The following is a 23,819-nucleotide window of genomic DNA, read 5'->3' on the forward strand; positions in this document are numbered from 1 at the left end:
ACCACTGCTTTAAAGAGTCTATTTGGCTATTCACATAAGTCTTTGCCCCAGTGGAGGCTGTCTCCCCCTCCTAGCAGGTCAAAAGACGTCACACCCTGCATGTTCTGCTAGAAGCAGATACCTTACTGAACTAACAATTATACCTAGTCAGAATCTGCATATTTACTGCAATCTATATTACTTAACACACTAGGGTTCATTTTGTGGGACCAAATTAACCTACCAGTGTACAGTATTTTTAGACTGAGGGAGGAAACCCGAGTACCTGGATAAACCCACCCAAGCATGGGGACAACATACAAAATCCATACCATCTATATGAACTCCAATTGGGGCACCTTTCCCAAAAGTATAGCGAGCGAAGCGGTGCACTAATTTGGAGCCCATGTAATGAAATGTATAAATTCACCCAAGAAACATGGCCATGTCGATCTTTACATGTGTAACACTACCATGTTGACCTTTTGTCTATGTCGACCATTTGGAGTCAACTGACTGTCCACCTAGATACCGTCGACCCTTTCATAGAACCGTTAATACCCTATTCTTATTAAGGGGTGTACACACAGAGCGATTCACTTTCTATGTTCGTGAAATTAATCCACATCGGATTGCACTGCGCTGTGTACACATTCGATTCACACTATATAGTGCAGGTCTGAACTATATAGTCTTGTCTGCACAGTCTATTTTCTGTTTATTTTAATGCCACGGGGCTGTGCATCGGAATTGAATCCGATTTTTTTTCTATAAGCAATATCGAACCGTGTGTTTGCCCTATTAAGAAAACACAGGCATTCAGTGCTCCTCTGATTAATCAGTCACTACACAGGCTATATTCATTACAGATTTTATTTTCCTGTGATATCAAGCAGGATTTGGTTGGGCAACTTATCATAGTGTGGAAAAACTGACGATGTGGAAAGTCCCACGGCAAAGCATTCTGTATCGTTCCACATTGTACAGCAATTCCACACTAATTTTTCCATGATCACAATGACACCAGCAACGTCACACGAAAACATAATGCTGAACATTAGAATTCTTCTCTAAAAAGTTGGATTCCATATATCCAAGGAAACACCTGGTCTGCAGCAATGCATTATCCCCCATGTCATACAGCTGCTCAATTATTAACTACTAGTTTCCAGCAAGTAAAGATGATAGAAAATCAGTAATGTCAGTGATGGGGCTGTGCATGGCCAAAAGGAGCAACATTTGAAATTTCTCATTTGGTGCCAGTTTTCAATGCTGCGGGTGAGCGGTGACAGATCGCAGGGCTGCCTGCTCGCTGTCACAGCTCGCAGGGTCCATATTCAATGGACCCCTGCACTCCCCCTCTTCTCCATTTTTGGAGCGAGGGGGAATTGGCGTATGCGGCCGCTAAAACAGCAAGAATCGCAGCTAAATGCAGTGGGCCTCGCTGTTTGGGGGAATCTTCGCTGTCAAACAGCGAGGATTCCCACGGAACACTGAATAGAGTGAGCGGCCGGTGCGGGGGTTAAACAGCAAGAATCAATTGTTTTCTGCAAGGCCCGCCGTTTAACCCCCTCGCAGGACGCATTGAGTACAGGCCTTAGTGTCCGCCAGCACGAAAAACATTTGAATTCCCCCCCATAGAGGTGAGAAGCAGCGTTTATATATATGATAGTGCACACTACAAAAAATATCATAACCAAATGGATACTGGAAACAGAAGTTGCTAAATAATAAAGCACACATACTGTACAGCAGCTTGTCTTAAGCTGGCCATACACTACTGCAAGCATTGTATGGCCATCCGATCCCCCACAAGTCACCCGGGACCTTCCCCGGCAGCATGATTGAATTTGCATTGGACCCGATGGGACATCGAACGCATCCTATTTGGGCCGATTTCTTGAAAACGGCCTAAATCTCTGTGGTGTATGGAGGATGTTAATATTAATCATAGCCAGTGTTCCCTCTAAGCTGTGTGCACGTGCGCGCGCACACAACTCGACGAGTGTGCGCACAGACATTACAACAGAGCGCACAAAGCAGCAGTGGTCCCTTTTTGCAGTTGTGGACTCAATTAATGTGTGTTTCAGCCATTAACTACATTGTGTGCTGTGTTTTGAATGTTTAAATGTTTAATATAATTTTGAAGTAAAGTTAACACAAATGCTGAACGTCATTTCCCAGTTATATATAAGTGACGCACAAAAAATTTAAATTTCCTTCCAAAGTTGCACAGCCAAAATCTTTTGCCGCACACAGACTTCGTAAAATTAGAGGGAACATTGATCATAGCCTAATAGAAAATACATACTTTTGTAAAAATTATGGGAAATATGAATGGTCCTCTACTGCACTGCACGAGGGTTCCATCTGAGCTTACAAAGAAAATAATAGAAACAGCAGAATACATGTAATATCTTAGTTAAGTATAGGCATTAAGATAGAATGCAATTATTTTCTGTGTAAATGAGACATTTATACTACTTTACTGTTCTTTGTTTTGCTTATAAGTAATTCTCAGAACAATTATGTACTCTACAGGTTTCACACAAAAAAGTATAACTGTTACAGTATACTGCAGATCTCATGATGTTTCTACATACAGGAGGCACAGTGAGATGGTTTTTGCTAAAATAAAGTGTTAAAATGTCACAAGCAGGGCCCTATTCCCTCATGCACTTATTCTTCTCTTACTTAAACTATCTTCAATAGCACCAAATCCTGTGGTTTTCTGACACTCAAAATATGTCCATGTAAATGGATAATAATAATAACATTAATCATTGATGTTTGGTCTCAAGGTGGTACTGCCTGCAATAGCTTCACTATCACTGGAAGTAATAACTGCTGGATTTAGGGGGGAAATGACTCACAGTATTGCCAAGGCAGCTGCCTATCACTAAGCAGCACCTGAAGTAATTTATTCACAGGAAATAAAATATTTCTATTGCCATGACAGTGACAGACAAGCATTGATAACACTAGCACAGCTTCCCAATAAATAGGCCTAAATATCAGTTGCAAACTGCCCCCACCCAGAGGCGTAACTAGAACTTTGTGGGCCCCATAGCAAAATTTATAATGGGCCCCCCCTAACTAAGTTCTCTACCAGTGCACATCATGTGTGGCCACCATTAGTGGGAACAGTAAAAATGTGCCCCTCAAATATAGATTTTGAAAATAAAAATGCACACATTATAAAAGGTGTGTGGCCTCGCTTCAAAGGGTAATGCCCCTCACACATTATGCAACACAAAGCAAAGCCCATTACATGTTATGCGATACACCGTAAAGCCCATTACATGTTATGTGACACACCGCAAAGCCCATTACATGTTATGCGACACACCGCAAAGCCCATTACATGTTATGCGACACACCGTAAAGCCCATTACACATTATGTGACACACCGCAAAGCTCATCATACATGTTGTTACGGTGCCAGTTTAATTTATATTTTGTGTGGTATTTTTTGTTTTATTTCTTTCTAAGGGATGGTATCAATGAGGTGTGCTCTTTCTAGGTTTGTCTCTGATCTTTTTTATGGGTAAGAACTTTTTACCGTGGTCCCGGCTTCCAGCGGTATATCGGGGAAAAGATCAATTATCCGCCTCCTGTCACTCCTGCCGGTATCCAGCTGAGGCAATTGGTGGGGATGGTTCTATATTTGTGGAATCCACAGTTATTCTCCAAAGTTTGTAGAATTGGTGTGCGGCACAAACAAAAAATAAAAATGAATATAAAAATGAATATAAAAACAAAGGGTGACCACATCCACCCGTGCCGCACACCAATTCTACAAACTTTGGTGGATAACTGTGGATTCCACAAATATACAACCACCCCCACCAATTGCCTCAGCTGGATACCGGCAAGAGTGACCCTGATAAACCGCTGGAAGCCGGGACCACGGTAGAAAGTTCTTACCGCTGGAAGCCGGGACCACGGCTGCGGCGGGGAGGAGACGTCTGGCGGCTTGTGGCGGGAAGTAATAGCCAAGAAACAATCAGTGCACGGGAGTGGAGGTACAAACTTTACATCTTTTTCCCACCCCGTGTATGTTTATTTCAGTGAGGACTTCTGTGACAATTGGCTTCAGGTGGATTGTGCTGCACTTCAAAAGTGATTTTAAAGAGACAGTTTATTTTTTTGTGTTTTGAGACACCCTTGTTCTGTTGTGCTGCAATTTAAAAGTGCTCTTAAAGAGACATTTTCATTTTTAAAGAAGATTGTAATTTTCTAATTTATTCTTTTTTTGTGCTTGAGATGACCCAGCTCTAGGAGGTTATAATACATGGGGAGCATGGTGAGCACGAGGAGCCGAGGTGGGGGGTGGATTCCGGGGACTGCAGTGAGTGTAGACGGCGTGGAGAGTATCGGCGGCACCCGGTGGGAGGCTGGGGGAGGTGGCGGCCGTGGTGAGCGGGTGTGCCTCTCTGGACACAGCCACCACCATACATCACATCATACAAGATTCCTACCTCGGCCGCCCCTCACCGTCAGTTTCACTGCCTTCAACGTGCCATAGCCAGGATGCAGACTCCCACAGTCTCTCTTCCGGACTCGTGCCCCACCCCGCCACCCTCTTTACTTACTTTTCCTGGCTCTGGCGAGCAGATCATAAGCCACACAGGAAGCTGCAGCAGTGGCTCCCTTAAAAAAAAAATACCTAAGCGCGGTGCAGGGGTCAGGGAGTGCTTACTGTCCATCGGGCCCCCCCAGCCGCCGGGCCCCATAGCAGCTGCACCCCCTGCACCCTGGGTAGTTCCGCCACTGCCCCCACCCCATCTATTTCTTCTTTATTCTTTTTAATTTACTTAAAAGGATATATAGCTAACGAGTACTTTGAGGTGCTAGTTGTTGATACTACTATATATATCTAAGCCTCTGCAACTTTCAAAGACGGACACATTCCTACCTTAAAAAACTAACCACAAACTTAAACCCCAAACAGATTACATTAATTTCGCCAAAGCCAATACTGGCAGCGGCGGGACTCGGTGGGGCTGACCGCCAACGGCAAGTGGACACACACAGGATGGAGCCGGTGGCGGGGAAGGGTGACAAGGGTAAAGAACTGTCATGCTGCAGCATAGCCGCTGTTGGCGATGTTCTCCCTCGTCCGAACATGCTTAGATGAGGGAGGGGGTCGTTAACGGTGCACATCATTAATGGCACACTGGCACGCATCGTTAACGATGCACAACATACACACTGGACCATATTGTCTTGTGTGTATGGGCCTTTAGAAGATGCCTCATCACTTTCACAATGCTCAACCAACATTTCAGACTATGACCTGATAAGGATATTCAAGATAACTAAAAAACAAATATCATCTTTTATAATAATCCAGGGTGCCAACAAGTGTCCAGGGACAGGTAAATGGAGGGGGAATGGTCAATGAAGGGAAGTGTGGCCAACACTCTTCTGTGGTAAATATTGGTAGTTGCACAGCCGCAAAGCACGGGGGTGCACCGCATGGAGGCTGATCAAGCACACATCCCACAGGGAAAGTACACCCCCCCCCCCCCCACTATCTAGAAAGTAAAAGTTCAGCAGTGGGACCCAGGCCTCTCCAACAGCCCCAGATAAAGAGTATGCACTCCGCTACCCCCTTCTCGGCACCACTGAAAATATTTGATTAGAACAAACATTTTAAATAGATCATAAAACAACCAGTGTTTAAAATAATGGAATATTTACACGTGTATATGTAAGTGTTTTAACTGATGAGTCAACAGATTTATTAACTACTGTAGTCATATTGTAAAAAAATAATAATAGTAAATGTAGATACCACTACAGAGAGAAGTGGTACGGCAAAGGGTTACATCAAATTATGTCTGTACTGAGTTAATCAGGGTAGGGATAGGGTTAAATGTCTCTGTTACAGGTACTGGTATATTGGTTAGCTAAAGGGTGTCACTTGTGAAATGCCCATGCACAGTGGGTGGAAAGGCGGATTTTGTTTTTTTTGTGTGGAAACTATTTATGCTCCAAGGCAAACACGGGTTTAATGTGCTTTGGTGTGACAAATTCACATGCCTGTGTCCCTGTATTACATTTTCTCTCTCCACGATGACCTTTCAGGATGGGATGTTTCTGAAGGGAAAACCTACAACTGGGCTCTGTGTGGGACAGATTAACCCCAAGAAGGTCAAACACAATTGTAGGAAAACAGTTTCCATGGACTTTCCAAATGCTAGGTTAATTACCATGTTGCCCCATGTGACCTTTTCATTAACAAACAACTCCTGCAGTGTCACTAGTGTTAATGACAAGTCAATTTTGGGGAATTACCTAATTCTGAGTGCTTAATTAGTGCATTTTTCTTTGATTAATTGTAGACTTGAAAATTGAGGCATGGAACTCAATTGCTGATTTTACAACTGTATAACAAACGGTCGGACTTTCAAGGATTGACAATATTAAATGGAATAAATACATATATATATATATATATATATATATATATATATGTATGTATGTATGTATGTATGTATGTATATCTGGATGAAACAAGAAGAAATGGGCAGGAGCGCTTCCTAGTGTATTAAAAGAGATTTTATTTTGCATAAAAGGAGACACAAGACTCCAGGGTACTTCACGAGAATGCTCGTACCTAAAAATACAACACTGTGGACTGGTTACCACACGGCTTGATTAAAACCAATCAGGAAGACAGCTCACTCGTTTGGTCGGCTCCGTGTCTTGGGCACCTCCGAGGCAACAGACGCTGGATTGCGCTGCAGAAGCGGGATGGTCCGGTATCGGGAACGACCGTTAGGTGAGCACAGCTGGTGGGCGACGTAAGCCACGCCGTGACGCGTTTCGTCACTGGGACTTCATCAGAGGAAACCCTTCTGCTGCAGTAGCAGCATGTGAGGGAATGTGTCTTCTTTACACATCCCCTTGCATGGTTGTGAGGGGAAATGGCAGCAGGGACAGTGGGTATTGGCGGGGCGAACTCCCTGGCACTAGGTAAGCTGCGATCTTCGAACCTTCCGAGTGAACTAGAATCAGCTTTATTGGCCAGGTATACTTGCGTATACTAGGAATGAGATTTGGATTGCTGTGCATCGCCTGTCCTCATGTATAGATATCACAAAAAAAACAGTACTGTTAAGTTGTGTACACACTAGTTGATATACTGTATCTGCAGATAAGTTGATCTTCGGCTGTACGGGAGGTCGACGATACGACTGTACACAGATATATCGATGGTAAGTGGGCCTCGAGGACTGAGGTTGAGAATGCCTGTTCTAATGACTGCAAACCAAGGACATCGGTAAAATTGTCCCTGCTTATTTCATGGACTTTGAGTCCTTAAATACCACCAGGGTGACATGGTTTTATTGTATTTTACTTATTTTCTCCCTCTCTTTCATTATGAACCATTTTCTGGCTACAGTTAGAAAACCATTATATATAAAACAAACCGCCTTACATAAAGAAACTAATAATATTTGAGTATTCCAAAAACTTCTCATGTCTTCATAAATGTCTGTGTATTTACATTTTCTATGTAGCAAAGTACTAGGCTATTGTTCTCTGTTATAAGCAATGTCCTGAAGTGACTGGCTGCAGTTCCCTTTAATGGGATTACTTGCAGGAAGTCTGTTGTCTGCAGAAAACTATGACCACAGCGGAGACATGCAGTGGGGTAAATGGCTGGGGAGGAATTGGCTATTATCAGAGCCAGATTTACACACAATGTATGAGTCCAGGGGATCTTGTAAGCAAGGTGCAGCAGAATATACTGTTCGATTATTATTTTTTTTTCGTTTAGAGATGTGAGGACCAGTGAGGTTTCACCTGTCATACACTTTCTACTCCAGATTTTGGGCTATAAAAAATTATTTAAATAGTATAAGGAAGATATTTCTCGTATACTGAAGTATCACTAGAGGCATATTTTTAACAAGGCAACTGCCTACTGCCCAGAAGATCCCAAGGGGCCCCATAAAGATATCCTGGCCATCCAAAACTTTCCCAGGAGCATTGAGCTACTGTCACATGACATCATTAAATCATATGGACCTGCCCACAATCCAAAAGTCCCTTTGATGTTCTTTGATAGGATAAAAAAAATGTTGGATACACAATATGGTTTCATCCACTGTTTGTGGGCAGTCAGTTATACAGCTTCCTTCAAAAAGCCCAAAAGCCTGATTCAGATTTGTACGCAATGCAGATGTTCACTGAGCTGAGCATATATCGGTAGAAGATTGTGCATTTGTCAAGGTACTCTATCGATGCCACCTTCAATCAGAAGCGACAATATAGTGCTAGGGATTGTTTGAGCAAGGAGGGCCTCAAACCAGTATCTTGCCTAGGGCCCCAGGAGGACTTAATCCACCTCTGAGTGTGGCAGACGAGGCACTACCTCAACTTGCTGCACATCACTGGGCCACAGCTGTAAAAACCTGTGGATGTTTAAAAAATATATATATATCTATATTTTACTAAGGACACCACTCCCCATAGCTGCCTATTCCTGCATTCTGCAGGAGACTCCCTGAAATAACAACAATCTACCTCATTTCACCTAGCCCACATTACACGGTTACATTTTTTGGGAAAAAAGGAATGAGATAGATAAATTTACACTGAATCCTCAGCACCATTTCCCAGCACGTTACCAAGTACAGTATCTCTTACTAACTGCTTTGGGGCTCATCTACATTTCGATATAAGTCATTTTAAAAGATTCATCTCCGATTTAGCAGTACACTCTGACGCTTCTAGTTGCCACATTCACAATCTCTTTTCACAATCTCTCCATATATGGAACTAGACACGCCCTGTGGGTGGAGCATGACACACCCCCTCAGTGGGGCGCTGGGCAAAATTCTATTATTAACTATAATCTCCCTGAAACTGTTTTTCAAAAGTAGGCAAGTATGCCCCTCCCTCTACTGAGATTTTCATGGATTTTGCCACTTCTATAACAGAACTGGCAAATTCATATTGTCAACCGATATTAAATTTAATAATGCAGTAAGTGAAAGGGGAGAATTAGCAGAACTAATTAGAAGTCTCTAAATTGCAGGTAGTGATTATTCCTCCTCACTCACCACTCTCTCCAGTCCTCTATCTAGACTGTGAGAGCAGCAGAGAAGCCCCAGAAAAAAACAGCGTGTGGGCTCTTGATTGGTGGCAGAGACTACCTTAGGCAATGATTCTCCAAGATCAGGCCTATCCATCCTGTGGCTCTCCAACTATTGTGAAACTGCAAATCCCAAAATGCCCTACAACAGGTTTTGCATTACATAACACAACTGTTGCAGGGAATTCTGGGACTTGTAGTTTCACAATAGCTGGAGAGACCCAAAAGGCCTTTCGTAGATGGAAGTGAAGGATTTTAATTGCAGTTTAACAAATACATTCCTTAATACAGTTTAGCCCCGTACACACGGAGGGATATATCGCTCGCAATGAGCGATATATATCGCTCAGTGTCCCGTTTGCATCAGCGACCAAAGATGGTCGTTGAGGCAAAAGAAACTGCCGGGGGAGCCCGGCAGTGGAAATCAGCAGGTCGCAGGAGCATGTACCTGCGGCCAGCGATCACTACGGGGGAGAAAACGGGAGCGCGCACCCGGTGATATATCACACCGGTGCACACTCCCATCGCTCAGCGACCATATTGCCCGCAATATTAGACATAATCGCCCCCGTGTGTACACAGCCTTACAGAAACTGCAGACTAGATAGGACAGAACCACCATCTGATGCCGGAGGTGCAGTTACTACGGTTACGGTCGCTAAATCGACACTATGAAGGTTGACATACATTAGGTCGACCACTCAAGGACGACAGGGTGGTGTACGGTCATTGAGTCGACACATATAAGGTCGACATGCATTGGATAGACCACTGAAGGTGGACATGATTTAAGGTTGACATATGAAATAGGTTGACATGGTTGGAAGGTCGACAGAAGCATTAGGTCGACAATGGCTATGTCAACAGGCAAAATGTAGACATGGGCTTTTCACTGTTTTTTTTTTTGTTTTTTTGAGCCGGCAGTATTATACAGTATACAGGCAGTATTTCACACAGGTTTATTTGGCTGAGTTTAAAGTGTTAACTCCTTCATTGCTGAGCCATTCAACATCAATATATGTAATTGTTCATGTAGCACTCACACAATTTACACTTATAAATAGCATTAGTGTGATTATTTCTTCTCTCATGCCAAAGACAATGTACTGAATTCAAGAAAGTGATTTCTATTGAAATTGCAAGAAAGCGCATTAAAGCAAAAATGTGCATTTTTATTATTATGATTAAATATTCCTTTTAACTACCACCGATACATACTTTGTGATTCCTGCTTCGGCTTTAATATTAAAATCTGCACTTGTAAGTTCTAAAGCATGGGGCAAAATATAATAGGGTGTGAGAAGCAGAAAGTTAGATATTTAGGGACAGTTAATTTTTTTTAAAAGAGGTAATCATTTACATGGCAAAATCAACCTGGTTTCTCAGTGCAAATGATTGCCGCTTAAAATAAATTAAAAAAAAAAGTGAAAACTCCCCAAACCTCCCACTTTCTGATTCTCCCACAGCATTACATATGGCCCACAGTATTTGTTTTTAATATTTAATGGGTTTGAACAAAACATCTATAATGCATAATAATACTATGGTGGCCCATCAAGGCATACTTTTAGGTGAAGAAATGGCCAAACTAACATACCAAATGAGTTGTTTATGTTTGTAGATACCAGGGTGGGGGAGATATGGGGTATTAAAACCTCCCCATCTCTGGACTGCCTAATACTTTCTGTAACATACATTAATGGGAGCGCCTAGCTTGTAGTGCTTCTAGAGATTTTATGAGCTAACTTTGCAAAAGCCCAACCAGGAGTTAAAGTGCAGAGAACAAAGTTCTACCATCTGTAATGGTGAGGTGGTACTAGTTATACCTCCACCTTGGCCCTGCAAAGTAATTCTAACAGAAAAGCATTATAGTTTGCAGGGGGTGCTAAAAACCCTACCACTGGCTGGCGCTGCCTTATGGGGGGAGTCGAGGAGGGAAATAGGTGGTAGACGGTAATGAGTTCCACCACCTCTCCTGGACCACTTTAAGTCCAAGATAGATGCTCACATACTTTCTATTATTTTTCTTTATTCTGCTTAATTGACTGAAGAGATTGCCTAACAAGCCATGAATTATCATAGTGGATCTACATATATAGTCGTACGAACAGATTATATGTACTGTAAGCTATGTATATGGGTTTCGTTAGAGTTTGACATATGTATTGTCTATATTTCTCCTTCATCTCTCTGCCACTGTACTCCCATTGGCTAACTACATTGGTGGGTCTGGAAAGTACTTGGATGGCGGAACCACCCGGAAATACCAAACACTATAGGAAATATTTAAGCAAAAAAGAGATGCAATATTATTTTTGTACATATCCGGGTGAATCACATTGGAGCTCTCATTGGTCGTTCAATGTAATTGCAAAAAAATGAACAAAAGCAGAACACAAATTAATACAATACAGTATTTACAGTGGTTCCTGTGTAAGAACAGAGGAAGTGGAGCCAGGAGGCTGACCAGTCAGGCCTGTCTGGGAGCCTGGTAGCAGGACTGTGACCACTAGTAAGCTGACAGATAGTGCTGCCAACCCTTGTTGTAGCCTTGAGGCATGCAGCAATGTGAATCATGCAGTGTAGAGAGCAGTTAGGAGCTGTACCCTTGGGAGAGCCAAGCTGGTATTGGCAGCAATATTTTGTGCGAGTCATTGATTCAAGCGGGTGTTCAGGCTGAGTGTCAGGGAGGATCTTCTAGCAGGAAAGGGGTGAATAATGCTCACATGCAGCAGTTCTCATATAAAGTACAGATAATACCGTGTTCTCATTGCGAGTGAGAAATACACAGCTTTTACCCGCCATTAAAATGCCGGAGACTGCAGGGACAGACCTCCGTTCTCACTGCAAGGCAAATTCCCGGGTGAAGAAGTTCTATTGGTAATTTGCCTTTTAACACGGGTTTTAAAACAGTGAGACCGGGTCAACCTGTGTCTGCATACCCTGATCTCAAATCAAACACGGGTAAAAAGAAGGGTATTCCCTGTGTATGAGATCTGGGTATGCGACCCTTTCACACTGTAAAAAAACCTGTGTTAAAAGGCAAATTTCCGGGTTGACATGCTAGACCCGGGAATTTGCCTGCAGTGAGAACGGGGTATATGTGACATACATGTAGTGATATTTCTGAACTGATCTAACAGGTGAGAACCGTAAATTACCATCAAGTAAAAATATACTGATGTTTATGTACCACACTGTGGAAAGCAATATTGATTACTCATGAATAATATTGCTTACTTATGAACACATGATAGGAGAGAGATCAAGATTGTCTGCACAATTCAAACAGGAGGGCTGATTTATCATCCAGTTTTATTAGGCGCAACACATTTTGAAACTCAGTGTGTATGATATATGGTGCTCCAGCTAATCTGCTTTAAATGGTGCTCCAATCAATCTACTGTAAATGGTGCACCAGCCAATCTAGTACCAACTGTCGATTTTTGAACACATGACAGTTATTATCATATGCATCATCAACCATCTCTTTTGACGGTAGACCGGGCCCAGTATAACAACTGAATACCACCTATTGTGTATGCTTAAGCTCTTTTATAAACCCACAAGCCACAGCTTAGAAGGGATTTTGTTTCACCTTCCTCAGGCAGGCAAAGCAAAACCCCTAAAAGCAACCCTGTTTTTGAGCAGAAATGGGGAAGCAGCAACTGAAAAACACACACAGGTTTCACTGAGCCTTTTTGTTTTCCAGAGAAAATGGTGAAATTCAGGCGATCTAGTTTGATATCCCAAAGCTTGTTTTCCCTTCACTTGGACCAGTGGCGTCACTACATGGGCGTGAGCAGCTCCCAGGTGTCAACCGCCAGAAGTGACAGAAGCTGGGGGCTGCACTGTAACATTACATGCAGCACTCTGCTCCTGCCACAGTTTGGAAAGCCAGCACTGCAGGCAGACAGTCTCTCAGGGCAGAACAGCTTCTCTGGAACTCCCAAAAGTGACAAAAACAGGGGTTAGCCATGTGGCCATGACCTTTCCCAATAAGACATGCTCCTTTTGTGATGCGCACATGGAGTATTCCCCCCACACCGGGTGCAGTCAACAGATTCAGTATTAAATCCCGGCGGTCGGGATCCCGGTGTTCAAAATCCTGACGCCGGAATCCCGACCACCGAAATCCCGACAAGGGGGGAACGTGGATCGCCCCCCTTGCGGGCTCGCTGCGCTCGCCACGCAGCGGGCCCGGTTCCTCGATACGCTCGGCACAATAATTTATTCTCCCTCCGGGGGTGTCGTGGACACCCCCGGAGGGAGAAAGTGTCGGGATTTCGGCGTCGGAATTTTGAACGCCGGGATCCTGACCGCTGGGATTTACACTGCATTCCCAGTCAACACAGAACCTAGGGAGAAACTTTCAGCATACAGTAGCTGTGGTGTCACAAAATGGAAGGAACAGATTGGTTAATGATCAGATTGTTCCTTTAAAGCAGGGCTGGGCAACACCGGCCCTCCAGATGTTAGTGAATTACACATCCCAGGATGCTTTGCATTAGTTTTGCTTTGTGGCCATGCTGAAACTGATGCAAGGCATGCTGGGATGTGTAGTTCATCAACATCTGAAGGGCCGGTGTTGCCCAGCCCTGCTTTAAAGAGTACATGACAGATAGTACGAAACAGATAATTAAATACCATACACATCTCAAAACATCAAAGCAGACTGCATTTGGGAATGTATTCCAGACCATCACTCCCCCATACAGGCACATGTACAACATTTAAATACATTTCTTTAATTTGAACATTTATGAGGAAAGACCAACAGCTATATAACAGGTATTACATACACTATCGTACTGTATGGCTAAGCTGATCTGAACTATGAGATCATGCTCAGCACTAACCGTGACATGTCAGTACATTTTCTTGTAGGCCACCTTGATTTAAACACTGAGGCAGATGTATCAATCTGCCTATAACGTTTTTTAAATAACGAGTCCCGCTTCTCCAGCATAACTTGGAGAAGCGGGCAAACGTTATAGGCACATGTATTAACCCCCCAAAGCCGATAAGGAGAGCCGTTATGACAAAGCGCAACCGGCTCTCCTTATCGGCTCCCCGCACGTTAGGTGCCCTAGTAATACATTGGGGTAAACGTAATCCCCCCCAGTTAACGAGCGTTAAGTGCAGAACTGAAATGAATGCTGGTTAGAACATCTGCCCCACTGTATGTTGGTTTTTCAGCTATCAGTACTAATGACTTCAGACCCATGGAAATCGTTTATACATTTCTTTATTCTTACCTCCAAATGCTCTAAAATGTAAGGGGGATTGGTCATGCCAAGTCTCAGCATTGCGCCCTCAGGGATGACATCAACCAGCTTCCAAAGAAGGGTTGGTAGATCTGTGCCGATGTCTCTGCCATAAGCTCCTGTGTCTTCACTGGTCAGCCAAATCTCACAGACACCCTCTGTGAATAAACCAAGGAGATAATGACATTTTTCTTTAATTTATCATACAGCTGTTCCTTTTTAATTCAGTGCTCAGCAGAGCTATTATTCAACCACTCTGGACTTTCCATTATAAAGAAGAGGACTAGAAAGACACTTATCCCCTGGGCAGTGATGGGTTATTAAGATCATTTTGCGATCACCATCGTACTATCACAATGAAGCAAATAATATGTGTGTTCCATCTGGAGATTACACTTACTGCTAATGAATAGTATAAGGCACTGAAAACAGCCTATAGCACACACTTTCTGCTAAGACTATTATAAAATACAGAAGCTACTGTATCCCTTCTTGTCTCAATGTATATCTGAGAAGACTGAACAAAATAATGTATGTATCTGTATGATAACATGGAAAACACTTATTAATAAAAAATAACAGGCTAGTCAAACGGGAAGTGGAAATTTGAGTGAAAGGCACAGAATGCCACTGTGGAAAGTGACCAACATCTTTATTGCTTCGCCCACGCAGGCCATAGAGGTGTGTTGTCAGATATCCCGTGCGACTTTTACGTTTTCAGAGATATGATAACGATGCACGAACTGCTGGGATGAAGATTATTGGCGTTGGTGCAAAACATACTCCGTAATTTAATTTTGGGCCTATGGGGCTTACATACCTTTTTTGATTTTACTAAAGTAAAAGTGTGCACAGGTGTTTTATCCGTTTTTAGCATTATGTAGTTAAACTAAAATTTATGAATGGGTTTATGGAGGAAAACTTCAAATGAATTCTCCAAGCGCTTATGATCCCGTTTCCCATACCTAGAACGGAAATATCGATCTGCTCAAATGTACTAAAATTAACTTGTTCAAAAAACCACTGAGGGGAAGTCTTCAGATGGCATAAGCAAGTGGGTGTGGTATGAGGCTCACCTGCTTGCTTACACTTAAGAGATTTTGACTACTGTACATAGTCAAAATCGCTTAAAAGGGTTCCCTGAATCGCCCCGTGTGTACATGGCGGGCGATAGATGATGCGCGGCCCTGCAGGCAGCAATATTTTGACAATACATGCAGTGTCTATTCATCTATACACATGGGCTTCTGCTGGGGATGGTTGCCGCCTTATCTCTAGCAGCAACTGGGCAATTTTCACGAAGCAAAATATCTTAGTCAAAATTGCCCATCCTCCAGCCCAGGTGTACACCTCTTTAGTCACAAAACAATGTGATTAATGCACTAGGAAACACTGCTAATTAATTTGATATGCAACTGGCCCCCATACACCAGAAAAATATTGGACAGAAAACGTCCACTCTAGACGGGTCGTGAGACAGATTGTGTGCACATCGTGTCCTTCTATGTAACCCGGTCACCTGACCTTGTGCAGTCAGATGTGGTTCTGGCAGGCACTTTCACAGCACAGATGACTCAATAAGAAACCTTCATATTGGGAGGACGGAGAAACGTGTCAAGAGCACTTTTCCCCGCCAGGCAGAGTGCCTGAGAGTAAGGTCGGACTTTGCCATCCTGTGACCGTCTGTGCCAAAAAGGAATTCCTCCCTAAAGGGGTCTGTGGACACGGGACTTACAGCTACACAAGTGGAGTACGGTGAATGCTCGCATTTACCCGTCAGGAGCGGAGGTAGATATACCAACTACGACTGTGTCTGTATTCCCTGTAGCGTCCGCCCCCAGCCGGGTGTGTGCGGTCGGCTCCCTGACGCAGTGAGCTGGTCTCGATTCTGCGGTCAGGTTTCGGAAACAAAAAGACTGTACACACATTAAGGTACCCTGCTACATAGTTCTGCCGGATTGCTCCTTCACTAAGCTATCGGAGGTTATTGCCACAATAGGTGAGGCTTAAAATCAACAGCAATACAGGTGCCATCTCACATTGAACCTTAAATCCATTGCCCGCTATCATCTCTCCATGTGTTGCTTCAAAGCTACAATTCAAGCGATTCCCTCTAATTAAAAACCGGTCGACCTGGACTGTCTCCACCTTTACAAATTAAACCCAAAATTTGGAAGTACTATACTCACGTGGAAATGTCAATTTGAGAGATCACTAAACAGCTGACTATTGGAGTATATGGTATTAGGGTTTATTGAAGTATACTTATAACTAGCAGGAATTGGCAAAGTGTTACATTAGGTATTGGTACATACCTTGGTATTAATTGGACGTTTTAAGGATTATTATATTAATGTATATGTGTATAACTTTTTTATCAATGTTATTTTGTGTGCATTATATTATAATTAAATATTAACTTTATAACAACCTAAGCTTGAGTGTTTCCTGCGCTCTCTAGATATTTATCACTTGCTTATATTGTTAAGGTGCTGTTGACAACAGTACATACTGACGAGATGCACAGAGAGGGAGGATAGGGACAACTTTACAAGAAAGAAAAACAGGTTCTGGGAGGGTGGTAAAATCTTGCAAATAGACTTCCTTCAATCAGCGAGGCTCTTGGACATTCCTGGGAGAATTCACAAATATATCTTATAAAAACAGCTAATTCTAAACAACAGATTAAAGCATTCTACACTAAAATGCTGTTGACTGACCTAAAATCCTGAGCTCTCAAGGGAACAACTATATCCTTCATTACATGCTATATATAATCATGTTGTGACCATTAGTGGATTTCTCCTGAGGAATTAACTAACATACTTACCTTACCTGTATTATTCCTTCATAAAGAATTGTCGGAGGAAAAAGCAGTTCTAAAATAACAGCAGTATTCTATTCTGGACCTTAGCAGAACTTTGGACATGATTCAGAGTTGATCGCAAATGCAAAGTCTTTCTCAAATGGACAAAACCATGCTGCACTGCAGGTGGGGCCAAGGTACCAGGTGAGAGAGTTCAAATTGGGTGAGTTATTTTGTTTCTGAGTTTTCACTCCTTGCAGTGAATCTTTTTCACTGAAAATCTGATTCACCCTATTCAATGTTCATCGAAAGCGAACCGTGAATGCCATCCAGTTCTCGGTCTCATGCTCGCTGCAATTCGCTGGGTTTTCAATGTGATTCGCCGAGAGTGTATTCAATGCTAGGACGGAGAACTGCTTTCAGCATGATTTTCGCTATGATTCACCGTTTTGCATTCAACATCTTTTTAAGGTGAACTGGAATGTGATCTTTAAAAAAAGGTTTATTTTTTTTTTTTTGGTGTAAAAAATCTACTTGTGGAGTTTCACGGCACCAGCTTACGTCGTCAGCGTAGCGTAGCGTACCTATCAGAACCAGCGTAGTGTTCTCGCTCCCAGTGTAGTCAGTCAGAAGTAGCGTAGCGTCCCTGGCTGCCTTACTTGTGTAGTTTCATGGCGGCAGTGTAAGCTGCGTTATCAGCGTAGGCTGGCGCCGTGAAACTACACAAGTAACTACCGGGCTGTTGGCGGGAACAGCATCGCTGTCCCCGGCATACCTGTTAAGCCTAGTCAGCGCCTCTCTCACATTGGCAGTGCCAAGTACCTAAAGGCTTTTAAAAGATTTATGGAATACCTATACCTGTGCAGCTTTGTATACAAACGATGCCTTTAGCCAGCACAGCATACTTATTGTACTGAATGGGAACCGGCACTCAGCACACTGATGGAAGCAGCCATACATTTGCATTGCAGCTGAAGCATATTAATTACCAATATCAGGAGTTCATCAGGAGAAATGCATAGAACATTTCCTTTAAAACATTCTATGTGATGATGAATATGTCTACTGAGCAGTTACTACCCGACCACAATATAAACATGACAACAACAAAAAAATAGAACAAACAATGCCCTCGAACAGCACTATATATAGAGCAAACTAAATTACACTTGTATAGTTATTATACCAGAAGGAGCGTATCATATATTGTGTAAAAGGGAAGCAACATTTATGACCAGAATGTTTGAGAGAGACTACCGTCCATTCGATAAAGAGGAATTATCTCCATTCTCTAATGGGAAAGGTATGTTTACACCAGCATCATAGAGCAAGGCTAACATCAATGTAGTATGTATTACTGCAAAGCACAGAGTACACACAATGAAATATAGTATTCTTCTTAGTAATGTCTTTTAGTGTTTAACAGATATGTTCAAACTAGCAGTGAGGGTCATACAGTCTAAATAAAACACAATTTATATTTCTGCAAACACGAATCCACTATGAGAGCATGTAACAGTAAATCAGGGTCTTCCTTTGGGAAAATTCCCATGGTGGTAGCAGTGTTACTATGTGTTTTTAAATTCTGCAGGTCCCTTGCCTCAACCAGTAAGGACCCAGCGTGTAAAGTAGTTAAAAGTGACAGAAAAAAAGACATAACTTCATATTACACACTAGTAAGTCAGGTCAAAGCAAAAGCTTCGAAAGCTAGTCTGCTACCTTCTGTGTTTGTGCATGTGTGAGAAAGAGATGTCGTTTCACTCTCTGCCAGCAGATGGCAGTGTTTTGGATACTCACGGAACTATATATATATATATATATATATATATATATATATATATATATAAAATTCATCCTGACAAAATAAGTCCCGCCAAGTGTAAGACATGCCTTCACTGCACACAAACATATTAAGATTATAATGCCCACATTTTTGGCTATTTCGTGTGCGTGGGATGTAGTTGGCATAGCGGGTATATAGGAAATGCTGCCAAATATGGTACACAATACTGGATGAATGGAAGGAAAATGCCCTATACTGTACCATTTGTATTGTATGTGAAAGTACTGCCAGTAATCGCAATGCAGTGACGTAAATTAGCGCTTGCAGTTATCCTGATCATTAGGGGAATATTGCACATATTCTGTAATAAACAGGCTTCATGATATGTGAGCCACACAGACTCATGGTATGTACACACAGGGAGATTCCTTTGCTATTTGACTTAAGATTCGATTGCTATGCTATCTTTGCTAACTCTCTACTATTAACCTACATTGGGGCAGATGTATTAAGCCTTAACAAGAGATACATGCAAGGGTGATAAGGAGAGATAAACGTCCAGCCAATCAGCTCCTTACTGACTTTTTCAAACACAGCCTGTAACATGGCAGTTAGCAGGTGATTGGCTGGACGTTTATATCTCCTTCGCACACATTTATCTCTTGTTAAGGCTTAATACATCTGCCCTAATGCATACTATCTACATTTAATCTGCACTATATAGTAATTGCTGCACTGTCTACTTGGCTTTTCGATTTCAGCTGAATGGGAGCGCGCATCGAATTGGCATAGAAAGCTTAAAAACATGTTCTATCTCCATATATTGTATATGCGATCCCGATTCGAATTTGACTATATAGTCAAAATCTGAATGTCAAATTGTTCCGTGTGTACCCAGCATTGCAGAATAGGACCACCTAGTGCTGTAGCATAGTCTGTCCTTGGATGCAACACTTACTACTCTCTCTGATGCAACGTCAGCTGAATAATTATTTGTCAGGAGATACCAAATCCAAATTGATGCCCCAGGTATTGGAACAAGCGCATGTGGGTGTGATGTTTGGGGCCCACAATTGATTGCCCTTGTAGCGCATATATGTGGAGATACACAATCACATTGTTAAGTACAGCTTCTGATATGCAGGCCGCATGTAATCATTGTAATTAAGATAACAATGGAAGGAATATGTACTCTATTTATCAATATGTGCAGCCCTTGAAAAACATACATTATTATGTGAAAATGCCAAGGCAGACTCTAAATATTGTTTTAGACAATACATATGGAAATTGTTACTGAAAACTTTCCAGGTGGCTATATTTTCGCTGTTGTAACAATCCATCTCATTTTACAAGGAAAGCCTTACTTTTGTACCTGTAACAAATGAATAGAAAAAAACAGATACTGTAGGAACGTGTTTACTCTTTTGTAAATGAGTCTGTAATTGTCTCACTTGCTGCACAGCGCTGACTTCAGAATGAACATTATTCCGCTATCCTTGAGATGATTTTGGTGCAAACACTTCATTAGAAGAGTGCTGCTGCTGAGAGACAAGATGTTTTATGACAGACAATGAAAACTCCAAAAGTACAGACTGCAGTACTTGTTACAGACCAAGCAAGGTATGCTGCGCTGAACTGTCACTATATACAAAACCAGTAGATCAAATTCGAAACCCAAGCACCAGAAGTATACCAACATCAATCTATTTCATTACAATTCTCTGTAATGCAAACTGTGGTCCACAAGTGTATCATAGTTGCCTACCCTTCCTCTCTGAAATCTCTCCCTCATTAGTCTAGCAATCTCCCTCATTTTACCTAGCCCACATTACACTGTTAAATTTTTTTTGGGGAAAAGTAATGAGATATAGAAACATTTATATTGAATCATCAGCACCATTTCTCAGCACTTTACCAAGTATAATAGCTCTTACTAACTGCTTTAGGGCTCATGTACATTTGGATATAAGTAATTTTGAAAGATTCCTCTCAGACGTAGCTGTACACACCCACGCGTCTATGTGCCACATTCACAATCAATTTTCACTATCTCTCCATATATGGAACTAGACACGCCCTTTGGGTGGAGCATGACATGCCCCTCAATGGGGCGCTGTGCAAAATTCTACTACCAGCTATAATCTCCCGGAAACTTGTTTTCAAAAGTAGGCAAGTATGATGTGTATATGCTTCCCATTTCTAGGCCTATCTTGCTACATGCAAACGTGTACCTCTGCTACTCAACCTAAGCCAACTGATAGTAATAAAGTGTCACAAGGTCAATGCAGCACATCTCTATCCACAAAGTTTAACACAATATATAATAAATAAAAACACAAGGAGGCAAATGTAAAATAATTAGGTGTTGCTTATATATTTATCTTATATACAGTATATATCACCAACCTAGCAGAACTTTTAATCACAATGTTGCAGAGACTCCCAACTAAGGCTGCAACCAGAAATTGTGGGGCCCAGGACTGACCAAATAGGTAGCCCTTCATTTCTCAAGCACCTGGAATGTCTGGTGGGACCTGTGTCTGCAACACTGGCTGCACTACTCACCTCTACATCGCTTCATGGGAAATGTGACATTGTTTATGACAAATTATACTTTACAAACTCCAGTCCTGGGCCCCCTTTCTGTCTGGGCCCGAGACAGGAGTCGCCCCCCCTTGATGGCTGCTGCTCCCAACTAGAAACATAGATATAGTGTGCAGGTATATATAACCATACTTAGGGGCCTAGGTATCAAACTTTTTTCGCAATGGATCAAAAATCATCCCTTGCCCCGATGGTCATTGTTTGTGCATGCACAAACCCCAACTACTAATGGTCGCTGCGATTTGCAATGTCACGGCTGTTCATACGGAGCGGTGCAGGTGGGTCATGGGGTTGCGGGTGGGTGTCACCATGAAAATGCTGGGAGTTGCCATGGGATTGCGGGCGAAACAAAGTGTGCCGGGGGTTGGCAGCTGACACCACATGATGTCAGCCGCCCACCCTATCTTCTTCCTGCTGCCCGCAAATATAAGTCAGTCTCCTTTGACTTATATTTGCGCAGGCTGGGGAAATCATTCCATGGTCGCTGTGGGCACATGCGAGGGGCTATGTCTTTGTGAGTCAACCAGAATCACCCCCATAATGGGGACATTTTCAATAAAAAATATATAGATCCTACTACTTCAGTACAAGGGGGGGGCAAGAAAATGTTATGTTAAGTTCCATATGATTAAATTGTTCACTTATTCATCCATCAATATCTCTCTCACTTAAATGGACTGTTTCGATTTTCCTACTGTATGTTGGGCTTTCTTACTCATGATTATGTATACACTATGATGTATTATGTTCATTGTGCTGTGATTTCCACATTGCTTTAATAGGAAAAAAATGCTAAAAAAATAATACATCCACAGTGAAAAGGTGAGTTAATAATTCTGGCAGTTCCGTAATAATTAATACATGTGCCACGTTACAAAGAAGAAATGCTTCATGAGGAACATGGAAATAATTTAGTAAATAAAAACATAGAAATAGTACAACAATAGATAATGTAGAGGTCATGCATGTGAGCACGTTTAGCAAAGCATCAAGCATAAATATTTTGAAGCGATCCCATAAAAATAAAGGTTTATAGATAGCCAGACCTTTTACACTCTAAAGGGAATCTGGCAGCTGCACACTCAACATGTAGGGAATGCCAGTCACACTTCAGCAAGAAAAGATTTAACCTAGCTAGGGACCGTGTCATCAACGCCACAGAAATCTTTCAAGGGCTCTATTAAATTGTAAGTTCACAGTATCATACACTGCAAGGAGGTTCATAAATAAGTGTAGAGCAAATCATTTTTTGTCACTGTACATATGAAGGTCATCAAGCAAACAAACAAAAGCCTTCATGCAGTGTTCTGGACCGGACTTGATGCAATCATAAATACCTAATATTTTTATTAATTATTTTTTTCACTGTTACTAAGTTGCTGCTGATTCCTCAAATTATAATTGAATATTTGATCTTTAGTAAACTAAGTATAACAAAAAAAACAAAATTTTAAAAAATATATATGCACTGCTCAAAAAAATAAAGGGAACACCAACATAACACATCCTAGATCCGAATGAATGAATGAGATATTCTTATTAAATATATATATATTTTTTTTAACATAGTTTAATGTGCCGACAACAAAATCACACAAAAATTGTCAATGGAAATCAAATTTATTAACCCATGGAGGTCTGGATTTGGAGCCCCCCTCAAAATTAAAGTGGAAAAACACACTACAGGCTGATCCAACTTTGATGTAATGTCCTTAAAACAAGTCAAAATGTGGCTCAGTAGTGTGTGTGTGGCCTCCACGTGCCTGTATGACCTCCCTACAAAGCCTGGGCATGCTCCTGAACAGTCTGTGGTGCAACGTGGCGTTGATGGATGGAGAGAGACATGATGTCCCAGATGTGCTCAATTGGATTCAGGTCTGGGGACCGGGCGAGCCAGTCCATAGCATCAATGACTTTGTCTTGCAGGAACTACTGACACACTCCAGCCACATGAGGTCTAGCATTGTCTTGCATTAAGTGGAACCCAGGGCCAACTGCACCAGCATATGGTATCACAAGGGGTCTGAGGATCTCATCTCGGTACCGAATGGCAGTCCGGCTACCTCTGGCAAGCACATGGAGGGCTGTACAGCCCCCCAAAGAAATGCCACCCCACACCATTACAGACCCACTGCCAAACAGGTCATGCTGGAGGATTTCTCAGGAAGCAGAACATTCTCCTTGGCATCTCCAAACTCTGTCACGTCTGTCATGTGCTCAGTGTGAACCTGCTTTCATCTGTGAAGAGCACAGGGCCCCAGTGG

General features: G+C 42.2%; 1 protein-coding gene across 2 annotated transcripts in view; it reads right to left on the reverse strand.

The window, feature by feature from the left end:
* The window catches only part of CDKAL1 (CDKAL1 threonylcarbamoyladenosine tRNA methylthiotransferase), a 794,854-nt gene that overhangs the window by 320,393 nt on the left and 450,642 nt on the right, over nt 1–23,819 (reverse strand). For both annotated transcript variants that reach the window (XM_083187848.1, XM_083187847.1), the window contains exon 9: nt 14,351–14,517. In XM_083187848.1, the coding sequence (XP_083043974.1) occupies nt 14,351–14,517 (167 nt within the window). The remainder of the gene's footprint in view (nt 1–14,350; nt 14,518–23,819) is intronic.

Source organism: Crinia signifera, chromosome 5 (assembly GCF_055691185.1).
Source record: "Crinia signifera chromosome 5, ASM5569118v1, whole genome shotgun sequence".
NCBI lineage: Eukaryota > Metazoa > Chordata > Amphibia > Anura > Myobatrachidae > Crinia > Crinia signifera.